This window comes from Pseudoliparis swirei, chromosome 20 (assembly GCF_029220125.1).
Source record: "Pseudoliparis swirei isolate HS2019 ecotype Mariana Trench chromosome 20, NWPU_hadal_v1, whole genome shotgun sequence".
Lineage (NCBI taxonomy): Eukaryota > Metazoa > Chordata > Actinopteri > Perciformes > Liparidae > Pseudoliparis > Pseudoliparis swirei.
In genome coordinates, this window is record NC_079407.1 from 16,659,607 (window position 1) to 16,685,014 (window position 25,408).

Sequence of the window (25,408 nt, forward strand, 5' to 3'; positions counted from 1 at the left end):
CTCATTGTATTTCCCCTATGGATTGGAGGATGGTCAAGGCAGAACCAAATATGATACACTGAAGATGTTGGTGGAAGTGAATGCAAATGGACATCTGCAGAGTATGCTTTCTGAGAGTAGAAACAGGAGGAATGCAGGAACAAGAAACATGCGTTGGGACAAAGAAGGGAGAGGAAAATAATGGCAGTGTTTGTCGAGACAGGCTTGACTGGCAGAAAAAAAACAGACACTGCCGGCAGGACTGGTTGCCAAAACAGCAGTGGATGTTCTGCGATTGTCAAACGGTCAGCTTTCAAGAAGATGGAGTAAATTACACATTCACATTACACATTCAATCTGCCTGTGGGAAGAGACACTAATTGCCGTTGACTTCTGAATAAAATATGATTGAATGAGATTTTAAAGGAGGAAGAAATGCTTCTTAGTTTGTGTGCCTGGGTGTACTAAATGGATGTATTTCTCTCTCTCCATTTGTTTTTTTCATCCTGACTTCTGTTTTAATGCGCAGCCCTCTCCAAGCCAGGGAGATGTGGCTTGTCATGAATTAAATATAGGCGCGTGATCATGTGTTTCCTCAGGAGGGGACAGGAAGAGGCCTCTCACGTGTCATTAAGGGTCTCTGAATCAAAACCAGGGCCAGTGTGAGTTGGCCCTGAGCTGTCAAACTGTTACTGTTACTTTCTCTTTATTTGAGTATCTGATCTGTTCTTCTGTCGGCCTCCCTTCCTTTTTAAGGTCCATTCCCCTCGCATTTCACACAAGTTTTTAATTCCTTTTCCAGTATAATTGTAGATATAGAAAGGGAGATTTAAAGTAGTGACGCAGTTATAGAATGACCTCAAGGTTAATCTTCCGTTATTAACTACAAAGCTAACAAAACTACAGCTTTGATCGATATTGTGAATATTATGACCTGGTTGCAGTTGTTCGAACAGTCCAGTACAGAAAACCTACTTAATTAGGGTATCTGTTACAAAGAGATGGATAATGTAATTTTTTTGCTGATTCACAAACACATTTACTTAGTATATTACGTTTAGGTAAATCGAGTTGAATCTAACAATTTGTTTTTGTTTTTGACATCCAGTTGCAAAAATGTATCTATACAAGCAAAAGCCAATTATTAACCTCAAAACCATTCACAAAGCTTAATTCTGTTTGACAGCATCACTATAGACATTAGTTTGGTAACCTCTTTTGTAGAAATTAAATTGATTCTGTGAGCATCTGTCTATGAGACTGGGAAAATAGAGAGGGTTTGAGAACGGACAAGGTCGGGCGCAGTCTTTAAGGTGGTACACAATATTTTTTAGCGACTAGTTAGTAATGCATTGTGTGGGATGGAGCAGAGGAAGTGGAGGGAGGGAACTGAGTCCTTGCCAGAGCGTGATTTAGGAGCTCTGTTTCAGGCCCAGCGTTGTGAGAGCCACACGATATCCAAGCTGCAGAAGGCCAAACGGCAAGGCAGTAAATCTGAAGCCATCTGTACCATTCCAACAGTGTGTATCTTTGACAAATACAGCCCCCAAAATGGGATTACATAGAGAAACCCGCCAAATGGGAAGAGTGTGGCCTGACTGGAACCAGCTGGCTTGTCAGTGAAAAGACTTACAAAGAAATCAAAAGAATCAGAAAGGGTGCAAGATGTTATGTTGCATCAATTGAGAATTTTCTTTTTTTATATAGAATTGTACAACAATATGTAAAAATGTCCTCTCTTTGTCTGCACATCCTCTGAGTCTTTAATCTGTTGACTTTAATTATTTCTGCAGAAACCATGATTCCTCCTGTTAGGCACGTGTCGTTGAAGTTTTATCTTGGCAAACATGGGACTAAGACCCCCAGTGAATAAACAAGTAGAGTTCTTGGGTCACGGAGTAAATTTCCTGAGGTCAGGTTCAGACATTTTTAGAGATCTCTTTATGGAGCTGAGATAATTGTGGTAATATTCTGGAGTTGTACTTCAAATTAGCATATAGACATCGTCTGAGAAATGGGAGTCCAGGTAATTAGTAGGTAGTAATCTAGAGTAAGGATAGAAAGTAGCTTCTTTGCTGTCATCCATATGCAGGATACTGAGGTTTTTGATTATTTTAGTGACAAACTGGAATCTTAAATATGTATTCCTAATATTAACAATAATAACAGATATATGTTGTAATATAGTAGGAAAGAAAACATTATATGCTGGTATTACCCCAGCCATGCACTATGACGAGTCATGTTTTGAACATGTGTAAATATGAGGGAGGTGTGATATGAAATCCAGGCTCCCTCACCGACCTCTGAACAACAAAATAACTTCTTTTAATCAAATCTCAAAACTCCTCTCTCTTAATTATTGAACTGCATCTGCCAAGTTGCCAGTCAGAAATGTATCACTCTGTCCAGACCGCGAGTGTGTGACAACCGCTCAGGCTCCTGATGGAGTCATAAATATTGACTGAGAAAGCTTCACACTACAAATTCAAAGTCTGATAGTTTTTTGAGCCTCTTCTCCGTTTGATGGAGAGGTGAACACAGAAATACTGTTGTCTGTCTCTCACTCCTTGTTGATACAACTCTGATCAGAAGTACTGAGCCACTTCAGATCTTGACTTTTCTATGAGATGCATACTGATGCGGAACAAATCTTACATATGTAAAGTCTGACGTGATTAACCCATAGATGTCTATATCTTGTCATAGTGTTGGATGTGTTGTGTTGTCTCAGATCTAAAAGCCTTCATAACTGAGGCTCCTCCCTGTGCGAATATCAATGTGACTGTCATTCATTCAGTCTTACCTGGATGCATGGCCAACCTGGTTACCATGGCAATAATAGTCATGATTGTCAATGGTGTCCTTCTCCTGTTCAGAGCCATTAGAGAGCGAAAAAGACTGACAGGCTGCGTGGAAACTCTGTACGGCACTCACATTTTGGTTTGACCGTGTGGTAGAGTGCTTGTTTTTGCTTGAAACCCCTAAGCCCTGATAATCTCCAGCTCTTATGATTGGCCGCCCTGTGTACCACCACTCCACTAACACTGGTGTCTCTGCCCTTTGACTTCAGCTGCTCCCCGGTTTGTCATCCGCCCAAGGGACCAAATAGTGGCTCAAGGCCGCACTGCCACCTTCCCGTGTGAAACCAAAGGAAACCCTCAGCCTGCTGTCTTCTGGCAGAAAGAGGGAAGTCAGGTAAGAGCGAAGAATCTCAAACAAACCACCAAAATGTTTTATATTAATAAAAATAATATTTCATACATGTGGATATATATTGCAATCTTAGTCGGCAGCATTTATTATCCACTGTGTGTGTCTTGTAGATTGCTGAGTACTTATCAATCTCCTGCCCTGAACACACACACACACTCCTGCAAACTAAACTATCTGACATCAGTATCTTTACTACAGACACAGATACACCTTTGTTCTCAGGAGCCGCCAAACGACAGCGTGCCTGGCAAAGTGCTAATCGCTTTTCCGTGACCCTGCACTGATAAGAACGATCCGATCCCTCATTCAAGCAGATAACCCATTCAAATACCTGGATGTCCTCACAACGCTCGACAACAGTGCCAATTAGGAGCCTGTTGGGGCTTGTAGATGAGCCAGAGATATGATTCAGCTCTGGCTAAGGTTCAAACACACACACACACACACACAGCCAGCAGGCCAACGATTAAAGCAAAGTTTTCTTAAAAGAGTGAACAGAAGTGAAACACATGCTTACATGTTCTCACAAACAGTTGGTGTAATGCTCACCCACTTTACACCTCACCAATGTGTGACCTACAGCTCGTGACTCAGTAACGCTGAGTCACGAGCTGTGAACTTGTTCAGAGAGATCAGATTCATGTCCGGTGCGTGTCTCCCGTTGTCATTATGAATGAGCCTTTTGAAATGAATGTGCTATAAACACTTTTGTACAAGCAGTTGCACGTCCTCGCCATCTCTGCGCTTGTCTTTGTGTTTGTGGAGGCATTCTCTACCCCACCAACATGGATGTATAAAAGGTTGGAAGGTATTTGTATAGAGAACAAATTAAAGCCAGTTCAGTAATTAAATAGCAAAAAGGCCTTATTCCTCACGCTTGAGGATAATGGAGTGTACATCTGTCATGTGCGAGAGATGCGTAGAGCCTAATTAAAAAACAATAACAAAAAACATAATTTATTGCAGTGGTTAGGTGTAATTAAATCCAGTTAATGTATTTGCGGATCATAAGTCCAAAAGAAAGATCTGGGATAAAGTGGCTGCATAGCTATAAAGAATAAAGTAGTGCTGATGATTTATTAGTGTCATCAGTCCTCTGATCTTGGTTATTTACTTTGAGATATGTGGGATTGATAACCCACTCCCTCTTTCGCTTTAGCTTCTGCCCGTATGGGGTGGTCTGTGGGGAAAATAAAAAAGCCTTCATAACCCAGTGGAGCCTCTGGCTTGGCAGAAGTATGAAACCAAGTCATCAAATTATATGTGTGTGTGTGTGTGTTTCCAGGCTGTACTGGTTCCATGTTCTCACTAATTGCCTGCTTGTACTACTTCCTGCAGAATTTGCTCTTTCCCAACCAACCCCAGCAGCCCAGCATTCGCTTCTCGGTGTCACCCAGCGGAGACCTCACCATCTCGTCTGTGCAACGGGCAGATGCTGGTTACTATATCTGCCAGGCCCTGACCGTTGCAGGCAGTATCCTCGCCAAGGCTCAACTGGAGGTCACAGATGGTGAGGGAAAACCGACGAGCAATATCTTCCACATGCATTTAGACATTTATACATTAAACAAATGATTCATACCGGCAACATAGATGTGATTTTAGTTTGTCACGGTTTAACAGTAACACAGTTTATGTGGAAAGTTGACCTTTAACATCAATGAAGGTCTATAGAGGGCACACAGCAGATTTGTGTTGCCGTTGTTATCCCATCTGCAGGAATACATTCGGCTTTGGTTTCAAATAAGTCACTATGTCCATGACCTTCAGTTACTGTGTTTTTGCAGTATACTCTTTATTTATTTTATTCTTTCCTGACAATTTAATTAACATTTCCTACTTTTACTTTTGGAATGAAAATAAAGCATTGCCCTTGAGTTCCTTCAAGTTTAATGATCAGTTTTTGGGTGAGTCGGTGAGTGAGTGACAATGGTTTTCTGTGGAATGAATTATATGTGAGCATCTAATCTGCTCAGCTGTTGTGATGGCAACATCAACGACCACCAATATGTCTGTTGACGTACCTGCTAGCAGAAAGATTAAATGAACTACAAGAACTGTTTTCAATATTTGGTCTGAAATAGGAATGGTTCTATTGCAACACAGATTGGTATGTCCTTCAGTGGCCTTGAATAACATATCAACACATTTTTAAAGCCAAATACTTATCAACGATAAATCATTTCATTTGTTTTTGTACTTCTTATTTATAGCAAAAGGCATGTTAACAAGAAGGGTGTTGGGCAGATCCAAAAGAAAATGAAGGAGAGGAGGGAAGAGGGCAAAAGGGCCAGGTCATGGTCGGGTCATGGCCACACCTGCCGCAGTCTTCTGATTTACGGCGCTGAGCTCAGACAACAGTCTGTGGCGTTCAAGGAGATCTGTAATGAGAAATTCCTGATCCAGATACCCAAGGCTTTAGTTGAGTCTCGCCTCCTCCCTCTGTCACTCCTACAGTATCAACACAGAGAGGAGCATTACAACTCTAGAGAGCTGACTGTCTTCCCTTAATATAAATCAACTTCAACTTCACTTAAAACATATATTTACAAAGATGAATGCAAGTTATTTTAGTGGAACAAAAGGTTTTAATCTAGTTTATATTGTTGATATAACTATTTAGGTGAAGGCAATGGCAGATAGCACACTACACAGAGTGAGTCCTTCTCTAACAGCAGGTGCTTTGGATCGTCTCTTGGCTTACTTTCTGATTTTAATCAGCATTGATTAAGCTCTTGGTAGATAATTGTCTGGTTCTGCTCGTTTTTTTCTCTTTCTGTCTTACGTGAGTGAAAGCAAAAGCTGACTTTGACATAGCAGAAGTGTATTACTTAGAAGCATTTATTTTTGTCAGATGTATTTGCTAGAGTGGAAATAGGGGTGGAAAAGAGGGTGTGATAGTGTGTTGAAAGGTTACTGAGGTAGGCTTGGTAATTAGCCCCTGCAGGTCTGACATCATTAATCCATACCTTCTAATTAATGTGCGTTCTGTGATGCCAGGGGGACTCCACATTATTCAACTCTAAATATATAAACTGCCCCTGTGCGAGAGTGCTAACTCTCTCAGGGATCACCTCTGACATAGGCACTTTTTCATTGAAGGAACCCACAGGCTTTGTTGGCACATTATAACAAATGAATTGGAATGTGGATGGAATTCATCACACCATTAGCCTTTATCTGAAGTGAAATTAAAACAAAATATAAAAGGACTGATGATTACCTTCGCATTGAAAATGCGGAAGGTTATGTTTTGATCGCCATTTATTTATTTATTTGTATGCGTGTTCCTCGCATAACTAAAAAAGTATTAAACCGAATCGCATGAAATTTGGTGGGATGATTGGTTATTATCTGGGGACCATTTGATTAGATTTTGGGATCGATCGGGTCAAAGGTCAAGGTCATGAACAGGTCAAACTCTTCTTGAATCGCATGAAATTTGGTGGGATGATTGGTTATTATCCGGGGACCATTTGATTAGATGTTGGGATCGATCGGGTCAAATGTCAAGGTCATGAAAAGGTCAAAATCTTCTTTCTACCATAGCGCGGTCAATTTTTATCCAATTGGCATGGAACTAATGCCAAAATGTTCATAATTCAATGTCCAATCTTATGATATGCGAAGGTATGCGCTCTACCGAGTGCCCGTTCTAGTTATTTGATGTTTAGATACTATCCCTCACTCACAGTAACATGTAGTATTCATTGTGCCCCCAGTTCACATAACAAAGTATTTATCTGAACCACTGAGAGTCAATGAGCACGAGTCTCGGCACTAAACTGTCCCACAGAGTCTAGAGTAGAGTATAAAAATAAGACGACCCAGGCAGTAACTGGAATCTGCTTAACATCACTCTGCCACATCAATGGAACTAGAAAACGCTAGTCAGCTGTTCTTTCCCTGCTTCCTGGAAAAACAGAATATGGTCATTGTTCTGTGGTGCAATTACAAGACCTGCAGAGAAAAAAACTACTACTTTATGATAGATACCCACATCTCCCCACTGAATTTAATGACCAATGCTGCCCACAGTCAGGCGCCGTATGTGAACACATATTTCTATCAGGAACCTGAGGATGGTATGGATAATATTTCTGTCTTTATATCACAGTGCTCACAGACAGGCCACCACCCATCATTCGCCAAGGCCCATCCAATCAGACACTTGGTGTGGAAAGTGTGGCACTGTTGAAATGCCAGGCATCGGGAGACCCCATCCCCTCCATCAGCTGGCTGAAAGATGGGATCAGTCTGCTGGGGAAGGACGCCCGCATGTCTCTGCAGGAGCTGGGCAGCCTGCAGATAAAAAATGTCAAGGTAAAAGATGTCATTGGCCCTATTGGTGTAGAGATTGACTACCTAGAGTTTAACTGAGATTGTTTATTGACAACTCCCTTTTGAGTTTCACACTTGGTCACTACTCTCTTTGGTTTTTGGCCTTGGTCAAGTATCTTAATTTAAAACACTTATTCAATGATATGCATTTGTTTGGAAATGCCTGCAGCAATGCAGGATACAAGCTTTTGTAAAATTCGGTGGAACATGGCTTAAGCATAATTTAAGGTATCATGATACCTTTAACCCTCCTGTTACCTTCAAATTTACAAACATCTTTTACCCTTTTTGACCACAGCAATTAAAACCTCCAGAAAATTAATCTTGTTTCCCAAGTTTAAGTGTCAGGTACTTTTTGTTTGTTTGTTGACTACCTAAATAGACCTTTAAATAAATAAAAAAGTTGATATTCCTTATATGTTTTACACAGTAGAAAACAGCCTGGGGTCAAATTGAGTTGTGTACAGGACATTGAAAATATATCATCGTGTGAATTTTATGTTTTCCCCGTTGTCCCAAATAAATTAGGAAAAGTCATGAAATAGGAACCCAAAAGAATAATGTTAATCGTTCTTTTCGAGACGTTAAACATTAAATGGGGTCAAATTGACCCCAAAGGTAATAGGAGGGTTAAGCGATTAATAGGCAGCATTGATGTTTTTTTATTGTTGTTTGATTGTATCACTTAGTGGTACCACAGCTCCAACTGGGCTCAGCTGGGTTGGATGGACTCCAGCTGTAGCATAGAAACATGTATGCACTTACCGATATATACACATATGTGTACACGCGTACACATTTAGAGTAGATTAAATGTAAAAAGCTCACATCTTCCTTTCCCCACTCAGAGGCCTCAGTGGAATATCTATTACGCTTGACAAAGCTGCCGACCGCTGACATATTATTTAATAAATGGAAGGAAAGCACAGGGACAAAAACCAACAAACAGCCAAAGTTCCTAAGAGGGATGGAGAGACAAGCCAGCTGTCATCGGTCCAGGGGGTTCTAGCAGCCCACCCTAAATTGATTAGCCTGGTTTTGTTGTGGTCGGCAGGACAGTGGGGTAATAAGGAGGGGGAGTGGGAAAGTGATGGAAGGGTGGTGAGTAGAAAATGGAATTCATTAGGAAATTAGCGTCAGCACTTTGAGGCACTCACAAATGACACACAATTTGGCTCAAGGCTTGCTCATGAAGTCGCCCCGTTGCTTTTTATTGTTTCAGCGATGGCAAAATAACATACATTCAGTCATTGCTACTGCTCTCAGAATGTGTAGAAAAGAATATCACAAGTGTTATAAGTGGTTTCAGCTCTGTTGCTATAAGTGGTGTCAGCTCTGTGTGTGTGTGTGTGTGTGTGTGTGTGTGTGTGTGTGTGTGTGTGTGTGTGTGTGTGGAAGCTGTTAGCATGTGTGTGTTTGTTTTTATTCATATATCCATGTATGTGTGTACTTTATACCAGCTTTCAGACTCTGGGATCTACACATGTGTGGCTACCAGCTCCAGTGGTGAATCTTCATGGAGTGCTTTCTTGGAAGTCAAAGGTACAAGATAGTGTAATAATTTTGTGTTTTATATTTACCCAAGAAAAATTTACTTGTCAGCAGTTTTCATGAGTATGAGTATTGTTGTTCCCGTTATCCTTCTCTCCATTCAGAATCAGGTGGTGTGCTGGTCATGAAAAACCACGATGAGAATGAGCTTCCAGGCCCGCCATCTAAACCTCAGGTCACAGATGTCACCAAGAACAGTGTGTCTTTGTCCTGGCAGCCCGGGATGGCTGGAGCATCACCTGTCTCCTCATTTCTCATTGAAGCATTCAGGTTAGTTAATAGTTAATACACTTGTTATGCTATGGCTTGCATGTACAAAACAATATATTGTATCATGATGAAATCAAATCAAAATACAAAACCACCATTTTCTCCTCCATTGCAGTCAATCAGTGAGCAACAGCTGGCAAACAGTAGCAGATCATATCAAAACCAACCAGATTACAGTGAAAGCTCTCCGTCCCAACACCATCTACTTGTTCATGGTGCGAGCAGCCAACAGCCAAGGCCTGAGTGATCCAAGCCCCATGTCTGATCCTGTCAGAACACAAGGTACTGAACATAACGGTGCTATGAAAGAAATTTATTATATTGACAGTATGTATTGAATGTATAGCTAAACCTGTCATAATCACTTTCACTGGTGTGGTTTTCTTTTCTGCTCAGTATAATTTATGTTTCTACTTATCGGGGAAGGTCACTGTGCTCCCCTACCAAGTATGATACTTATCAGCCCCTCTCAGCAATATGCAGTGAATAGCTATTCTGAAACACTACATAACTTCCCAGAGGTTAAATTCTCCATCTCAGCCCATCTCATTAAGGCTACACTTTAGAAATTATGTAAAATAAGCATGTCTATTTTTGAAAGGCCGAACTGAGTTAGTGCTATGTTAATGATCATAGCAGGAGAAAATGACTGCCTCTAAACCCAAGGAAGATTTGATTATGGTACTGGACAGACCACAGTCTCCAGATTACACTGATATGATAAGTCCCCGGGCAACAAAAAAAAAGAGAGAAAGAAAAGCAACCTTTGGCCAAGCTCTGTCAAATCCAAGCCAAGAGTGTGTTTGAAAAAAGTAGTCAATTTGAATTGGAGCGTATTTGTATCATGCTGAAGAGAAGGTCTTGAGATGTTTTGACAATGACATGCATTGATGACAAATAATTTTAAAAAATTGGCTTACCTTGCCCAATAATGCGACCTGTGATTCATGACTATGTTGGGTTGTCTGAATGAAGCTTCTTTAAACAAAATATTATTGCCTCCCTCCAGTGTAACTGTGGCTCACTTCAAGCACACACAGTCTCTCAATGGAGTTTTTTTATGTAAATAAGCAAAATGGGAGATGAGCTGAAAAGAAGTGTCATAATGTTAATCTCCCATCTAATAGGTCTTGGGTAAAGAATTAAGAGTTAATTTGTCTTTGTGGTTGATCAGGCAGTTCCAGTAAGACACACATCTAAATCACTTTGCTAGCTCAAGTCTGCTTTCTTTTTGCCAGACTAGTCAGGGGCCTGAATTAGGGCTGCAACAACGAATCGATAAAATCGCTAAAAATCGATTTTAAAAATAGTTGGCAAGTAATTTTATTATCGATTCGTTGTGTCGCGCGATTATTACGGCGCTCAATAAGTCGCGGAGTATAAAAAAAGTAGAGTTGAGAGCAGAGCGGCGCAGAAGAAACCAGAGCGGAGTGGAGGGAGAGGACAGAACGCTGCGTTGTGAGAGCCAATCAACGCTGAGCTGCTCCTCTGTTGATGAATCTAATTGGCTGCTGCTGCTCACGTGGCGCTGGATGTGGAACTCATTCACGGAGCTGTGTGCGCCTACGGGTGATGTTATGAACCCAGACACCAGGGCGCTACGACGTGTGTGGCATTTCCACAAGAAGTATAACGTAGAAAAAGTGGTTATTTATTCCATGGCGGATGGCTGAAAATATTTTTCCATGGAGAAAGGCAACGGAGATAAGCCACGCCCCCTCACCGTATGAGGCGTTTGACCCATAAATAGCCAACTCAGGAGAGTAAACCACTGTCAGTTCTGTTTGTGACAGGGTTCATCCACATGCTGACCAGTGAACAGGTTCATACACATGCTGACCAGTGGATCTCCAGGACCTTTCCATGACTTTAAACCAAATTTCCATGATTAAACATTTAGTGAAAACTCTGTCTATACATGAACACGTGAAAAGATGTAGTATTTAAACTAACAAGGAGAATTCCAAAGCATACAGTATATATTCCGTGTAAATTAACATTTGAGTATAAAACATTTGCATTACTTTTCCAAACATTTTGGGATTTTATTTTTTTCAATTACTTTTCTACGCCTGGAAATAGCCATTTAAAAATTCCATGACTTTTCCAGGTTTTCCATGACCGTATGAACCCTGTTTTGAATAAACGGTTGAAAATTACAGTGTTTTTGTTTTTTTATCCGATTAATCGATTAATCGAAAAAATAATCAACAGATTAATCGATTATTAAAATAATCGTCAGTTGCAGCCCTAGCCTGAATACAACGTGGAACGAGGTCATTTTAATGCGGATGAACTTGCTGATGTTCAAATGAAGCTGTGATAACCCATTGAAAACTTTGTTGAAGCCGATTGGTCTATTCAGTCACTCTTGTACCATTCCATTTCTGATGTTGATGAAGCAAGCTTTAGTGTGTGAGGGGAGTGGGCAACACTTTTTTTGTTTTTTAGCCATCTCTCTGAATCCTTCTTTTTCCCATTTGTTCCTTCTTTTTGCTCTCTCTTAGATATAAGTCCTCCAGCCCAGGGTGTCGACCATAGGCACGTACAGAAGGAGCTTGGTGAGGTCATAGTTCGATTGCACAACCCGGTTGTTCTGAGTCCCACAACAATTCAGGTCACATGGACGGTAAGTGAAGCTTCTCTTTCTGCACCCAGAATACAAATATATTTAACTAACCCTAGAGTTTCAAGGTACTTAATTTTCATCTGTTCAGCTTGAGGCTTGACACTCGAAGTACTTGGATGTATAAACATTGTCCATTTCCTATGTGATTTTGTCATCTCCTTGCATTCTTTTTACATATTTGATTTTGTAAAATGTGGTCTTTGAGTCAGGATAGTTTGTATTCTAAGATCTCTCTTTGAAGCCGAAAAGGTGGAACTTCGAGGCCACCATTAGTTTTACGTCGGGGAATTTTTGTCCGGTTGTTCCTTGAGAATGCTGCTTTGAAATAAACTGTAATTGGTGACTTAAAGGAACGGAACATCAAATAGCTGAAAAATGGTTCTCTTAACCATCAAAAGAGATGTCGGAGACATCTGGTTGTTCATCAATCTTCCATCTATCTTCAGCTGCTTCACTCCTTTGCAAAGACGTTGCACATATGAAAATAGATTGAAATTAATGTTTGTGGTTGAACTGCATTTTGTGACGATGTATTCCTGTTTTCTTACTGTCAAGAGGTGATGCATTAATCTTATTTAACACTCAAACATACAAGCAATACAAACACACACCTGCTCTTCCTGCATGCGTATGTGCGTATTGTGGTGTTTGCCTCGAATCCCATTATGATCCCAGAATTAGGCCTCTTTATTACATGTGAAAAACGTAAAAACAGCTACTAACTCATGTTTTTATATTGATTTGCATGCTAATGAGGACAACAATGTGTACATATGTGTACAGATTGTAAAAGCCCTTTGAGACAAATTCTTAATTTGTGATATTGGTCTTTATAAAATAAACTGAATTGAATGGAACAATGATTTTATATAATATTCAAGCTGACAGGGGGTTATACTATATAGCTATATGGATATTTATTTTGACTGTGGTGCTTTGAATCAATCAGGTGATGGTATTTACAGTATGCACTTATCACTTTGTGGCCTGTTTCCATTTTCAAATTGACCACATTAGCAGTTTTCCTGGTGACATGTTTATTGACCCCTGTAATAAGTCCAACCCCAAGACATTGTAGCTGATTCATTCTAAAGCAGTGCTTTATTATTGTAACGTACAATCCACACGAAACATTTATACCCAATCAATCAGGGGCCCTTTCAGTAAACAGCGGGGCCATTCTCAGAAAGCTTTTATATTTCCAAATCATTCCATTAATACAAGCCATGCACCAAGCAGGGGAGGGATCCATTTTGCTGATTTACTCTGGCTACACTTGTGAAAAACAGCTGCTTAATATCCCACTTCAAAGCCCTGCTGACTTATTCTACTGTTAACAAGCCATTACAGTGAGTCATGTGTCCGCTCCTCCTCTGTATAAATGCAGCATTTTCTGTCAAGCTAAATGGGTCCAAGTTTTATCCTTTGTCGGTTGCATGGGGTTATCTGACTTCCAGTCTCTCCGTCTTTTCTATGGGACAGATCTGCTGTTATCGCCTCTGCTGTGTATTCTCCTCTTGTCCCCGGGGTGTCTGTATGAGCTGTTGCATGACATTCTCATACGCACAACCCATCTTGGATGTGGGTGGGGGGGGGGGGGGGCGACGGCTTTCCGGTGTCCCTAGTTCGGATTTATAATAGATAGGAGACATGCATGTGTTCTTTAGTGGCATTACGGAAAGTCTTTTTAATCGAGGAGGGAACACTTTGGGCTGGTTGCTGTGTGAATGAGGTAATGCCAGGGTGTTAATTGAGCTAAGTGTGTCATAGCTTGTGATAAAAGGCCCATTACACCAGCTCAAGTGTCATCAATGCAATCCTGTGAGGAAGGAATACATTGCCAAACAACTTCCTTTCATGTTATCTAGTTAGCTGGTCCAATTAAGCATCTACCAATCTCTTCTGCACACTTCTTTTTGCACTGAAACACTCTCTTCCCTTTCTCAGGTGGATCGTCAGTCCCAGTTCATCCAGGGTTACAGAGTTCTGTACAGGCAGACTTCAGGACTGCCTTCACCAGGACCCTGGCAGACCCAGGATGTGAAGATCCCTTCCGAGCGCAGCATCATCCTCTCCCTGCTCAAAAAGGGCATTGTGTATGAGATCAAGGTCCGTCCTTATTTCAACGAGTTTCAAGGCATGGACAGTGAATCCAGAACATCACGGACGACAGAGGAAGGTATGAAGAAGAAGATTGTGCTGAGTATTTTGTAGATTATGTCAGGAACAAAACAACATAGAGATAACCAAGAAAATGTGGATTGACGGGTGACACATGACCCCGTAGGCTGCTTTCATGTTGGTTTTTGTCATAATATCATCCTGACACTGAGTCGAGGGTATATGTGTGAATGGGTGTGTCTGTGCCTGCATGTTTGTGCCCGTCTTTTCTGACCTTCCTGCTGTGCTTTTTTTTATGATCGGTGGTTAGTGTCAAACTTCTTCTAATCCATCACCCAGCCGCCACCGGCCTGAGCTGTGATTGGGCGCAGCACACACTTCCTCCTGCGAAGATGATCTGTCGCCCAGAGCTTGATTCATACAGGCTCTGACAAGGCCACAGAGCAGTGTGGCACAATATTACACACAAACAAACACACACAAAAGTCTGTGTTGGATGAATTCACTATTTTGACCATTGCCCAAACAGAAATGCGTCCAAAAGCACCGCTTCAACCTTCGAGTCTCAAAACTGAAGTAACATTTTGATGTGATCCGAGGGAAAGACATTCAGTACATGCGGTTACACCAGCACAAGGAGACAAATACAGACTCCATACACTGGAGGAGACAAAGCTCATCGTGCCACAGCATATTTAAGCCTGCATGTATGGGAGACAGTTCACATCCTGTCTGTGTGACAGGCCCATTTATTTTCCCTTTCTCCGAGGGACCCTATCTCCTGTAGCCAGCCAGTGCACGCACTGCTGTAGTGGAACTGCCATTTCATTACAGCTGTCCCCAACACTAACACACATACATGCCAGCACACCACCTTCCCAACGGCCTCCGGAACCTGCGTGTTCCAGCTATTACCAGTGTTGATAACGCTCCCTGCTTCTGCTCTATCTGCATCCCAGTCCCTCAGAGAGCTCGACCACTTGCTATTTCTGTCACAATCCCGCTGCTCGGCCTGGTCATAGCTGATATACCGTCAAACACACAGCTCCAGGCACCTCAGAGACCCTGGGACTACTAAGAAGGGCCGCTAGATGGATAGGAAAGTCTTGATCAGAGGGTGATTAAAACCTGGGTTGTCCATTAGCTAACACAGTTAGAGAATCCCCTGAGCAGGTCCAGATGGATGCAGGGTTACAGTATGCTCAGCTCTCCGATGCTGTGTCCATCTTTGTTTCACACATTCTCTCACTCTCCATCTGGACAGTCATGTCATAGCTGATAAATTAACTCCGGTTGCCATCTGATTCCCACTGAATGCTTGTCTAAGAAGTCACCAAGGATCCATATATTTTATGCAAATTCATGCTTATTTATTTATCTGAAATGTTTGTGTCAGTGTATTTCTAGTGGACAGATCTTCATCCGTGTTGATGGATATCTCTGGGGAAGGGGCCACAAGTCTTCTCACATCACCCACTGCCTTCCATTAGCTATATGTGATATGTTTGTTTTCCTTCATCATGCAGCACGGCACTGTGTGTGAGAGAGAGAGACAGGGGGTCACATTCCTGCATGCAATACATCACTCTGCTAATGGCTCTATTAGGACAGCCTCTGGGGGCCTCTATTGAAAAATGTATATTGTTTAGTACAAATATGCATGATAATAAGCTGCTAAATCATTCAAAGCATTAACTTTGAACGACATTGTCTCTGATTGCTGCCACACACCAATCCGGCACTTTGTCACCTGGATGTAATGCAGCGTTGGAGAGCGCAGAGCGTGATGGTTGATCAGTTGATCCCTTGGTAGATTGTTTCTAATCGGACCAAGGTGTTAGGTTCATCATTGGACCCATTCATCTTCCACTATGCCAGGGCCTTCTGGCTCTCTGGGGGCTGGTGTGGCTGAGGGATGAGCCCCGATTTACAGGGTGACACGTGCCATTTTGGATGGAGGCGAGGTGAGAGAGAGGCAGCCCAGGAGTAATTGACCTGTCAGTATTCTGCCGTGGTGCCGCTCTCCTTCCAGCCACTGCGGAAATGAGAAAACATTATTTTAAAAACGTTATTTCCAATTCGGCCAACTATTATTTATTTTTCCTCTTTGGGGGTCAAACAATTGTTGCCATAAGAATAAGAGAGTGGGGCTCAGGAAAGCTTAGACTCTTGTTTCTATCCACTCTCTAAAGCCAATTCATTTCGATGTGCCACGCTCTGAAGCTTCTCTTCCCCTCTGATCCCCACCTACTGGCTTTACTTTCATCTGGCTGATCAATGAAATCAGTCAATATGTTTAGTGAGACCATGTTTCTTTCCCCTAAAATGAATAAATACAAATATATCTATATATATACATTTCCTTCTCGTCTGCGCTTCATCCTCTAAGCTCGTTGACCCTCATGCCGCTCGAGCTCACTCGGAGCCAGAGTCTTAGCTTGACAGAGAGAGCACTTGCCCGACTGTGCCAGACCGTCATTCCACAAATCAATATGCGGATTGTCTGCGCAAATCCACCAGGCTGGAGCAGAGGATGAGATATTAAATCATCGTGAAACCTTAAAGAATGGCTATATCTAGATCTTGTCAGATCTGCCGTGTTCTTCATGTAAATCCCCCTCTAATGAGACATCTTGACAGCCTTCAGCCACCTGTGCCATCCTCGAAGAATAACATTCCTCTGAAAAGTAGGGATGTGTGTGTGTGTGTTTGTGTAAGCTACTATTCACACACATGCAGATGTACAACACGGCTGTGCATCCCAGTCTTCCGGTTTCCAAGGGGATACATACTCTTCTGCTGAGCTGCAGAATAGTGCATTTGATGGCTGACCTGGTTATTTTGTGCCTCTTCTTTCAGCTCCCAGTGCACCTCCTCAGCAGGTAACAGTGCTGACTGTGGGAAACCAGAACAGCACTTCCATTAGCATCTCCTGGGATCCCCCTTCGCCAGACCATCAGAACGGCATCATCCAAGAGTACAAGGTTTGCCTCAGCGAGTGGACGTGGATTTGCATTGAACGTATCGAAGCCAAATGGAATTAAGTGCCACTCTATTTTCCTCTTTCTGCTTTAGATCTGGTGTCTGGGGAATGAGACACGTTTCCATGTGAATAAGACAGTGGATGCAGCCATACGCTCGGTGGTGGTGGGCGGGCTGCAGGTGGGAGTGGTGTACCGGGTGGAGGTGGCTGCCAGCACAAGTGCAGGGGTTGGAGTCAAGAGCGAACCTCACTCTATTATCATCGGTAAGGTGGATTGAGAAAAAGCGAAGAAACATGTTTCCCTATGTCAACGTCAGTGTTCACAAAGAAGATTGTATTTTAGTCAAAAAAATAGTGTACATTTTAAATACTAGGATCGACCAAATGGATAATATTGTTAAATAAAATACTACCTTTTTGTATGTGACCTGACCACAAATGATTTATGTGGAGCTGAGGCAGATTGTGCCTGATTTGACCCATAACTGATGGCTTGGCCTGTAGCATGTTCTTATTTCCCCAGTGTCACTCACATAATCCATCTCCGAGAGCAGAGCCCCAAGCTTGCAGATATAATATATTGTGTGTTTGTGTGTCTGTGCATGGGTGTGTGTTTTCATGTGGTTACACAATAATATACAAGCTGAAGAGCATTTGTGCGGCTTTGCATGAGTGTGTATTTGTTCTTGTCAATGTGGGGAAACATTTGTTTTTGCTCTGAGTCTTATCATGCTCCAAGAAATAGTGGCATACTCTCTAGTCAGGGTGAGCGATCAATACAGACCAGGATATTCTCCTCTCATTTCACATGGTGTGTTTTACCGGCCAAGGAGTGAATTAGGGGCCGAGTTTAGCAAACAACCTGCTCACCTGGGGTTTGGTTATAGCTTTCAGGCTTTGTCTTTTCAGTCTGTACATTATATTTCACTGCACATGCTTTAGATCCATATCCTGCTCCCTTGGTCAATATATTAGCTGGAATTTATCAGACCTACTTTATTTGAACTCAATCCAGCCCTAACCCTGTCTTGATTCATCTGTAGGTCTCATATCTGCTCTGTGAAAAAGTGTAAGAGTTGGTAACAGCGGTTGTGATATTATGGACTCACCTTGAAGCAGCATAACATGCACAACAGCTTTTGATGTTTCCTCTTCCTCTCCAGTAGCTACCTGCCCATCATCAAACTAATGTTGCCTGTTTATCCCCGTGACCTCAGGTAAGGAATTCCGGGATGTGATTATACATGGGAACCGGAACAACAGCATCACAGAGCAGATCACTGATGTGGTGAAGCAGCCTGCCTTCATCGCCGGTATTGGAGGGGCCTGCTGGGTCATCCTCATGGGATTCAGCATCTGGCTCTACTGGAGGAGGAAGAAGAGGAAGGGCCTGAGCAACTACGCAGGTTAGACTGATCAGCCTGGTCACCGACGCACATTTACAATGACATGCTGCTCTTGTGCCTTAGCAAACAATGTAGCGTTCATCTAGCATTCAACAAATAATCCTTCTCCTCTGTCAAAGCAAGAATATTCTACACGCTGCCATCTTTCAGTCTTAATCAGTACAGGTCTGATTAAAACATTGTAGAAGTTGCTCGCAGTGAGGGTAACCTCGCTACGGTGTTAAAGCTCAAGTGGGAGACAGACGTCAGCATGAATCATTTTCAGAGGGCTACAGTTTTTTTGAAAAATCCACCCACAGTGTTGGTGAATATCCCAAGTGGCTGAGCTGAGTGGGCAGACTGGACCCCCCACTGGTCACTGAAGTTGGAGTTCATCCCGCTCTCCTCCCACAAAGTGACCCTGACATCTTACTGAGTGACCCTCAGTCAATATACGAGCTACCGCCTAGTCCACATGCCCTGCCAATGGTACAAGATGGAATTGGAGAGCAATGGAAATGAACGAACACATTAGCGTTGCAGTCAGTGCAACACTATATTCTGACATTAGTTCTTGTCTTATTCAGCTACTACAAGCTGGTCTGGTTAATCTTCTCTTCATTTTAGTTTTGTTTCATGTCCGTGTTTGTGTGTTCTCTTTGGCTTGTGCCACCGTCTCCACACCTCTGTGGCAGCCGGCTGCTTTCCTGGCTGTCGCGCTGCACTCTGGGCGGCGATGTGGTCTTACATTCTCTGACCCTCAGCACCTCCTGGCCTGACCCCATCCCCGGTGTGCAGATACCCCTAAAGCACCGCTTATCTCTGCAGCCTATTAACACGCAACCTCTCTGTCTTCTTGTTTTACAGTTCAGTCCTTCACCTTCACCCCTGCAGGTACTGTTCATTTGTCCCGTCTCCTCACCCCACCGTTACGCAGAATCATCTCCTGCCCGCTTCTAGTATTTGTGCTTGGATTGCCAGACTGATGGTCATGGCCAAAGCAAATCCAAACTTCAAGTACAAACAGAGAAGCACATTTGCTAGTCAAAGAAATGTATTTGCTATTGGCCATGATCTTAGCCCTGCAAACTTGAGCCGTTGTTCCTGCCAAACCTACAGCCCTATTCATCTAATGTGTTGTAATTGTGTGTATGTGTGTTGCTGTTTTTGAGAGAAAGTTCATCCTGTCTTGTGTATCTTCTTTTCTTGTGGTGCAGACTGCCCATTTTCCTTCTCTTCTAATAATCGTATTCATCTTTGTTTTAAGACTCGGATCGTGTTGTCATTTATATATCTGTTCTCCTTAGGAAGCTGGGTGGTGTATTTTATTTGTTTCCTCTTTTTTTTTAATAGTTTTTAATGTTCTTTACTTGTAATGATTCCCCCCCACCCACCCTCCTACTATTTTGACAACACATATGTGGCTGCCTTGGCTACATTTAGTTCATAGCTAAAATATGAACTCGTAGAACAGCCGTGTTCTATTGTTGCTGTCTCTCCTCTGCTGCATTAAGCCTCCACTGTCTGTGGATGGAGCGGCCTATCAGAGAAACAGATTAATATACCCATTTTTTTTTGTGAAGTAAATCTATAGCTTTGTGGTCCATGTGGAGCAATCTCATTTTACTGTGGTCGTTCCACAGCAGCAGTAACAACAGATTATGGAACACATTAATATGCTCGTGAAAGTTTTCTCTTTTCAATTGGAGGCACAACTTGGAAAAGCCACAGTGAAAGCAAGTTATTTTGCTGAAAGACTTCAAAGTGGCGAGCACAAAACAAGGTCAACTTTTGCAGAGATTATAGAGTTAGAGTGAGGTGATTTTTCGAACGTAAACCAGAGTGCTGCTAAAGAGCCTTCTCTGTATTGACAATTAGTTGATGTATCGAGAGTGTCTCGTCTCAGCCTCCTAAAGCTGTCAGAACATGAGGTAAATCACTACACTGTTGAGGCACATGTCCAGCAGGAAGGAGATTTGATGGAATTTGTATACACTGATTATGTCCCCCCCCCTCCCCCTAATGCTTATTAAACGGGATTAATCTGTATTCATATTGGAGAAAGTGCTTATCTGGAAGGCGGAGGCGAGAAGCACAGCAATGCCACTGTGTCACTCTGACTAACATAAAAGTCTTCCACAGCAGCCCAGAAATGTGCCTGAGCACAGATAGGGACTTCAGAGGCCTTCCCGCCGCACAGCTTCCCCTCGCCTCCACCCTCCTCCTCCGCCTGTCAGTCCTCTCTGAAACGGCAGAGAATGCTCTACTGCAATTTAGTTGGTGGTGGAACAAAGAGGAATGCCTTCAGCGATGACAGAAAAAAGGACTCTGTCTCGAGCTGTCAAAGCTATATTTTATTCAGGCAGGCCTGGAATGTCGGTTTTATCTGGTAAAACCTTTGTTAGCAGGAAGTATTTTAATTCCACTTGCCACTGTTAAACCTAAATGCAGCTGTGCCGATATTCATACTAGACCAATTTTAAATTGTCTTTCTCCTTCACAAAAATCCTAAACTTCTGTTCATGTCAGAGGAAATTGGATTAAGTAAACTCAACTAATGTTGATGGTACATTAAAATGTCTTGTTATCAGCCACTGCAATGCTATAATGCTAGTTTCCTCTACCCTGTCATCTGCGTGTCTACGCCACCCACGGAAAAGCCCCCTCTCTCGCCCATGCCAGGGCTTGTTGTGGAATCAACCTGAATGAAACAGAAAAGAGAGGAGGAATGTTCAGCCTCCTCTCTTTAATCTCCATCTGTGGAACAAATGAGCTAAATTACTAACAGCTCTCCTTCCTTCTGTCGAGTAAACCAGCTCTCTTTTTTTCCATCCTCTCACCCCCGCATCAGTATGAGGTGATTTCCCAAATGTTTGCTGCTTTTCCATGCTTCCTGTGATCCCTTGAAGTTTTTACATGCTTAGAACTCTCGATGCTGCTTTGTCATCATGGTCGTTGAACAGAGATGAAATGGATCCTTTACAGCCGTCTCTCACTTTGAGCCAGGGAGTTTTACTAGCCGTTGACAAAGAGCGGCCCTTGTTATCTATAGATCACTGTAATGGAACAGGCCACATGCATGGCTTCTGTGGAGCCCTGCCAGCTGAAGGATCAGTAACTCAGTTTCCACGCCTGTAGATAGAAAACTCAATGTGATTAATGAGCCCTCAGCCTTTTCTAATCATTTTTTGGCTGAGATTTAATCACAAATCTGATAATAACTCAGCAGCAAAATAAGAAAGATGAAATGAGTTTTGCCTCTCATCAGGCATCTTGTCCTTGAGGAGCACATGACGTCTCCATTTATGCAAAGCAAAGCACAGCAATATGCAATTCCCATCATTGGACTTTTTTTAATTTTCATGAAAGGCATTGGACGCAGAGGGATCTCTTAGGGAATTCATCAACTATCTAGCTGTTTAAAAACTCAAAAAGAATAGATGGATAAATACATTGCTGTTGAAGCACAAGGGCAAACTGGACAACACTGAAACGACAATGTATTTTATCTTGATGACGGAAATAAATTCTGGTTGATTGCTATGTATTATACTATAAACACTTAATATTTGTCTTTTTTCCTTCCATTTTCTTCCTTTTTCTTTGTTCTCTGATTTTAGTGACATTCCAGAGAGTGGACGGTGGTTTGATGAGCAATGGAAGGTGAGTGTCCCACCAGAAACCAAACGGCAGCAATCAGTATTCATGTGCAATATCACAAGCAAATAAAACATCAATCTTGCCATCATTGTCATTTTATTGGATCTGTCCTAAGCTTTACATGTTTTAACACAAACTCTCCTCCACGGGCATGCCTTGAGTCTACCGCAAGCCTTTGATTTTAACACTGATAAATGACTGATGGATTGATAGATAACCAATACCTGTTTGTGTGCTTGCCATGCAAACCGGCGTGCGAATATACATTTCTACCACATCTCTGTTCATGCATCGATAGATGGACTCATAAATCTCCTCAACAGAATTAACAGAAACAATTTAAGCAGAGAGTGCTTTTATTTTGTCATTTATCTTCCGCTGCTGCCTACTGGCAACCCAGAAGCCCTCTGGAGTGATAAATTTGCCTGTCACCTTGCGTGTGCGGCTGGGATCTGAGCACATGTAATAATGCAAAAATAATTACCCAGGGGAGAGGTGTGCGGAGGTACCCTGCTTCTCCCCCACACAGCCTGCTCCGTCTCAGTGTGTGTTAGTGAAGGAGAGAAGGGCTACAGAGAAGAGGGCACATCTCAATGACACCGGTTACTTAGCCTTTGTGGGTATTCAAGAGACTCCCTTAAGAATCACAGGCTTCTGTCTATCTACTGCTTATCACACCTGACTAGGTAAAGCCTCCACATCTCAAACACTCACAGATTGCCAACTAAATCTGACCCTGTGTGTATCTGGGCTTTTGGGAATGTGTCCTGCAGTCTGGTAGCATCATTTTTATATTTATATCCCCCCTTTTTCAGCTACTGTGTGCGTATGACTCGGGGGCCGATATTGTTCTTTGAGCTGCCAGCTTGCTCTCAATGAATTATCCACGCCACTTGCCGTGCTTCTTCTCATCTACTTTCTGCTGTCGTGTATTTCCTTCAATTTTCCACATACGTGGTTCTGATTCTCACTCCAGCGAATGGGATTTGAAATGTCTGTATTTGTGGTGCTCCATATTTGTCATATCTTTAGTCCGCAGTGTCTGCCAAAGTTTTCACAAGGCTGGAAAAGGATGCAGTCTGGAACTCTAACACGAGCCTCTGATCCGTTAGTCACTCTAGTGCCATCAAGTCCCAGATGTTGCAACTTTCCCATCTGCCATGAGAGTGGGAATATCAGAGGAGAATGTGTTCATTTGTTACATGAGATGTTTATTGCATTAATTAGACAATAGCAAATGAAGCCGCATCTGTTTCCAGTTTCTCATTGGCTCCTGCCAAATTGCCCTGAATGAACAATTACGTAAAAATCGATCACAAAATAAATGATTCATGGAAGATGAATAGGCTGCAGATTGGTAGACCTGGACAATTTGACGTTGGCTGCTCAATTGAAATTGATAAAAGCCGATAAGGGTCCATTTCTTATCCCCCTGCCAATAGGGAGATGTTAATTAGAAGGTCATGATAACTTCCTATCACTGATCAATATTTTAGCAAAGCCGATTCCCTCCTTTTGGCAGGGAGAATGGGGTGAGCTTCGCAGTGAACAGGTTTCACTAACACTGTTGCTATGGAGATTCCTTTACATCCCAGGATCTGAATACTTAATGCCAGCATGTTCCCTGAGAGTTAATCTAGAAAGTAATCTGTGTTTCTCATTGCTTTAAGTGTTAGCTAATGTATGTACTTTAAATCCAAATTCCATTCACTGGTCTGTGGGACCATAAACACATGATTTATGAAGTTGCTTTGGAATTAATATCTCTCACTCGGCTTATTTATGGGAAGCTCAGTGTCAGGCATCTAAGGCAGTATTTATGGTTTCCTAGACAGTACAAGTCCCCGTAATATCTAATATCAAATGTTATCTGCCAAGGTTGCCATCCATCCTTGGTTGGGATTAAAAGTGAAATGTCGACTTTTCATTAGATATATGTCCCAGACATCCATACCTAGAAGAAATCAGTCTTATTCTAATTATTCTCAGCAGGAATTCTGCTGTTTCCACTGTCAGCTCATTATCTTTTGGTCTTTCTCTAGTGGGCTAGTGAAAATGAGACAACAACTAACAAGACAAAGGCATGGTCTTTTACTTCAGACGCTGTGTATTTGTGGTGCGGTCGTACTGGAGTCAACAAAAGAGAACAATGTCCTCTGCTTTTTAGTCTGACAGATGTTAAGCGCTGGAGAGAAAGAGGAGGTGGAGGTGTATATGAGGGAAATAAATGTAAGTAGGGTTAGGGAAAGATGGTATGGTGAGAGAGAATGATGGCAGTGGGGGAACGTAGCAGCCAGAAACAGAGGTAGAAGGACGGGGAAAGATGTATTACCCTATAAAAGTGCATGTGTCTGATGCACAGCCATCAATTTGAATGACGTGTCTCCCCCGAGGGCCTGTTTTGCCATTCAGGAACCACAGCGAGGACTCTTAGCTTGCCAGGGCTGCAGTTCATTTGGACGCCCCCCCCCCCTCCCCTCTTTGTGGAACAGCTCCCCTCATTAGAACTTGTGGCTGAGGGAGAGAGTGACTGCCGCACGCCCATTACCTGCCCTTGTCCTCAGGGCTTGACTCGCTCTCAGTCCCTCGGAGCCAACACGTCATCCCGCTGGAGCTGAGACACAAAAAAACAGCAGGCGTCTCACCACTGAGGCAGTGCACATGTGTATCTGTAGTGTGCTACACACAGCACTGCTGGGCACTGACAGCGGGCTGGGCTATGATTCTGAGAAGGCAGTGCCATCCGCTTCATCACATGCGGCGCTTGCACCCATTGCAGGGTGTAAAGTCTCAGGGTCAAACACAAAATTGTAAATACGTTGGATATTTTGGTTTGGGGTATTTTGTCTGCTTAACATGTTAACACTAGTAATTAAACCTTTTTAATTTGTTGTTGCATTTGAATTAATTTCAATACAATTGCAATTGAATAAAGCAGTTAATGATGTGTCAATGAAGGATTACATAGACATTCGACCCGATCTCTAATTCTCATTTAACTCCATCTGTGTTATCCATGGTAACGAGCCTCAGACGTGATTGTACAGTAAAGTGATCCTAATGGCCTCCCAGCAGTCACCCATGACAGGTTAAAGGCTTAATGGCTGCTTTTTATGGTTCTCGCCCCCCTCAGGAGGGACACAACACCTGTTAAATGGAGCTGGCCTCGCCTATACGCAGGCATCCCACAAGTGGGTTTGGGGCGTCATGTTGGGGCTAGGGCCGAGGTTTGACGTCTCATCAAATAAGATTGAGACTGTCTGGACATCACCA

General features: G+C 42.5%; 1 protein-coding gene across 8 annotated transcripts in view; it reads left to right on the forward strand.

The window, feature by feature from the left end:
- The window catches only part of robo2 (roundabout, axon guidance receptor, homolog 2 (Drosophila)), a 159,517-nt gene that overhangs the window by 111,626 nt on the left and 22,483 nt on the right, over nt 1-25,408 (forward strand). For 4 of the 8 annotated variants that reach the window (XM_056440409.1, XM_056440411.1, XM_056440415.1 and 1 more), the window contains exons 7-19: nt 3,053-3,177; nt 4,534-4,705; nt 7,313-7,518; nt 8,997-9,078; nt 9,192-9,357; nt 9,473-9,639; nt 11,865-11,986; nt 13,934-14,165; nt 16,967-17,091; nt 17,183-17,354; nt 18,308-18,496; nt 19,343-19,369; nt 22,096-22,138. In XM_056440409.1, the coding sequence (XP_056296384.1) occupies nt 3,053-3,177; nt 4,534-4,705; nt 7,313-7,518; nt 8,997-9,078; nt 9,192-9,357; nt 9,473-9,639; nt 11,865-11,986; nt 13,934-14,165; nt 16,967-17,091; nt 17,183-17,354; nt 18,308-18,496; nt 19,343-19,369; nt 22,096-22,138 (1,828 nt within the window). The remainder of the gene's footprint in view (nt 1-3,052; nt 3,178-4,533; nt 4,706-7,312; nt 7,519-8,996; nt 9,079-9,191; nt 9,358-9,472; nt 9,640-11,864; nt 11,987-13,933; nt 14,166-16,966; nt 17,092-17,182; nt 17,355-18,307; nt 18,497-19,342; nt 19,370-22,095; nt 22,139-25,408) is intronic. The other 4 variants (XM_056440410.1, XM_056440416.1, XM_056440414.1 and 1 more) reach the window with 1 other exon arrangement.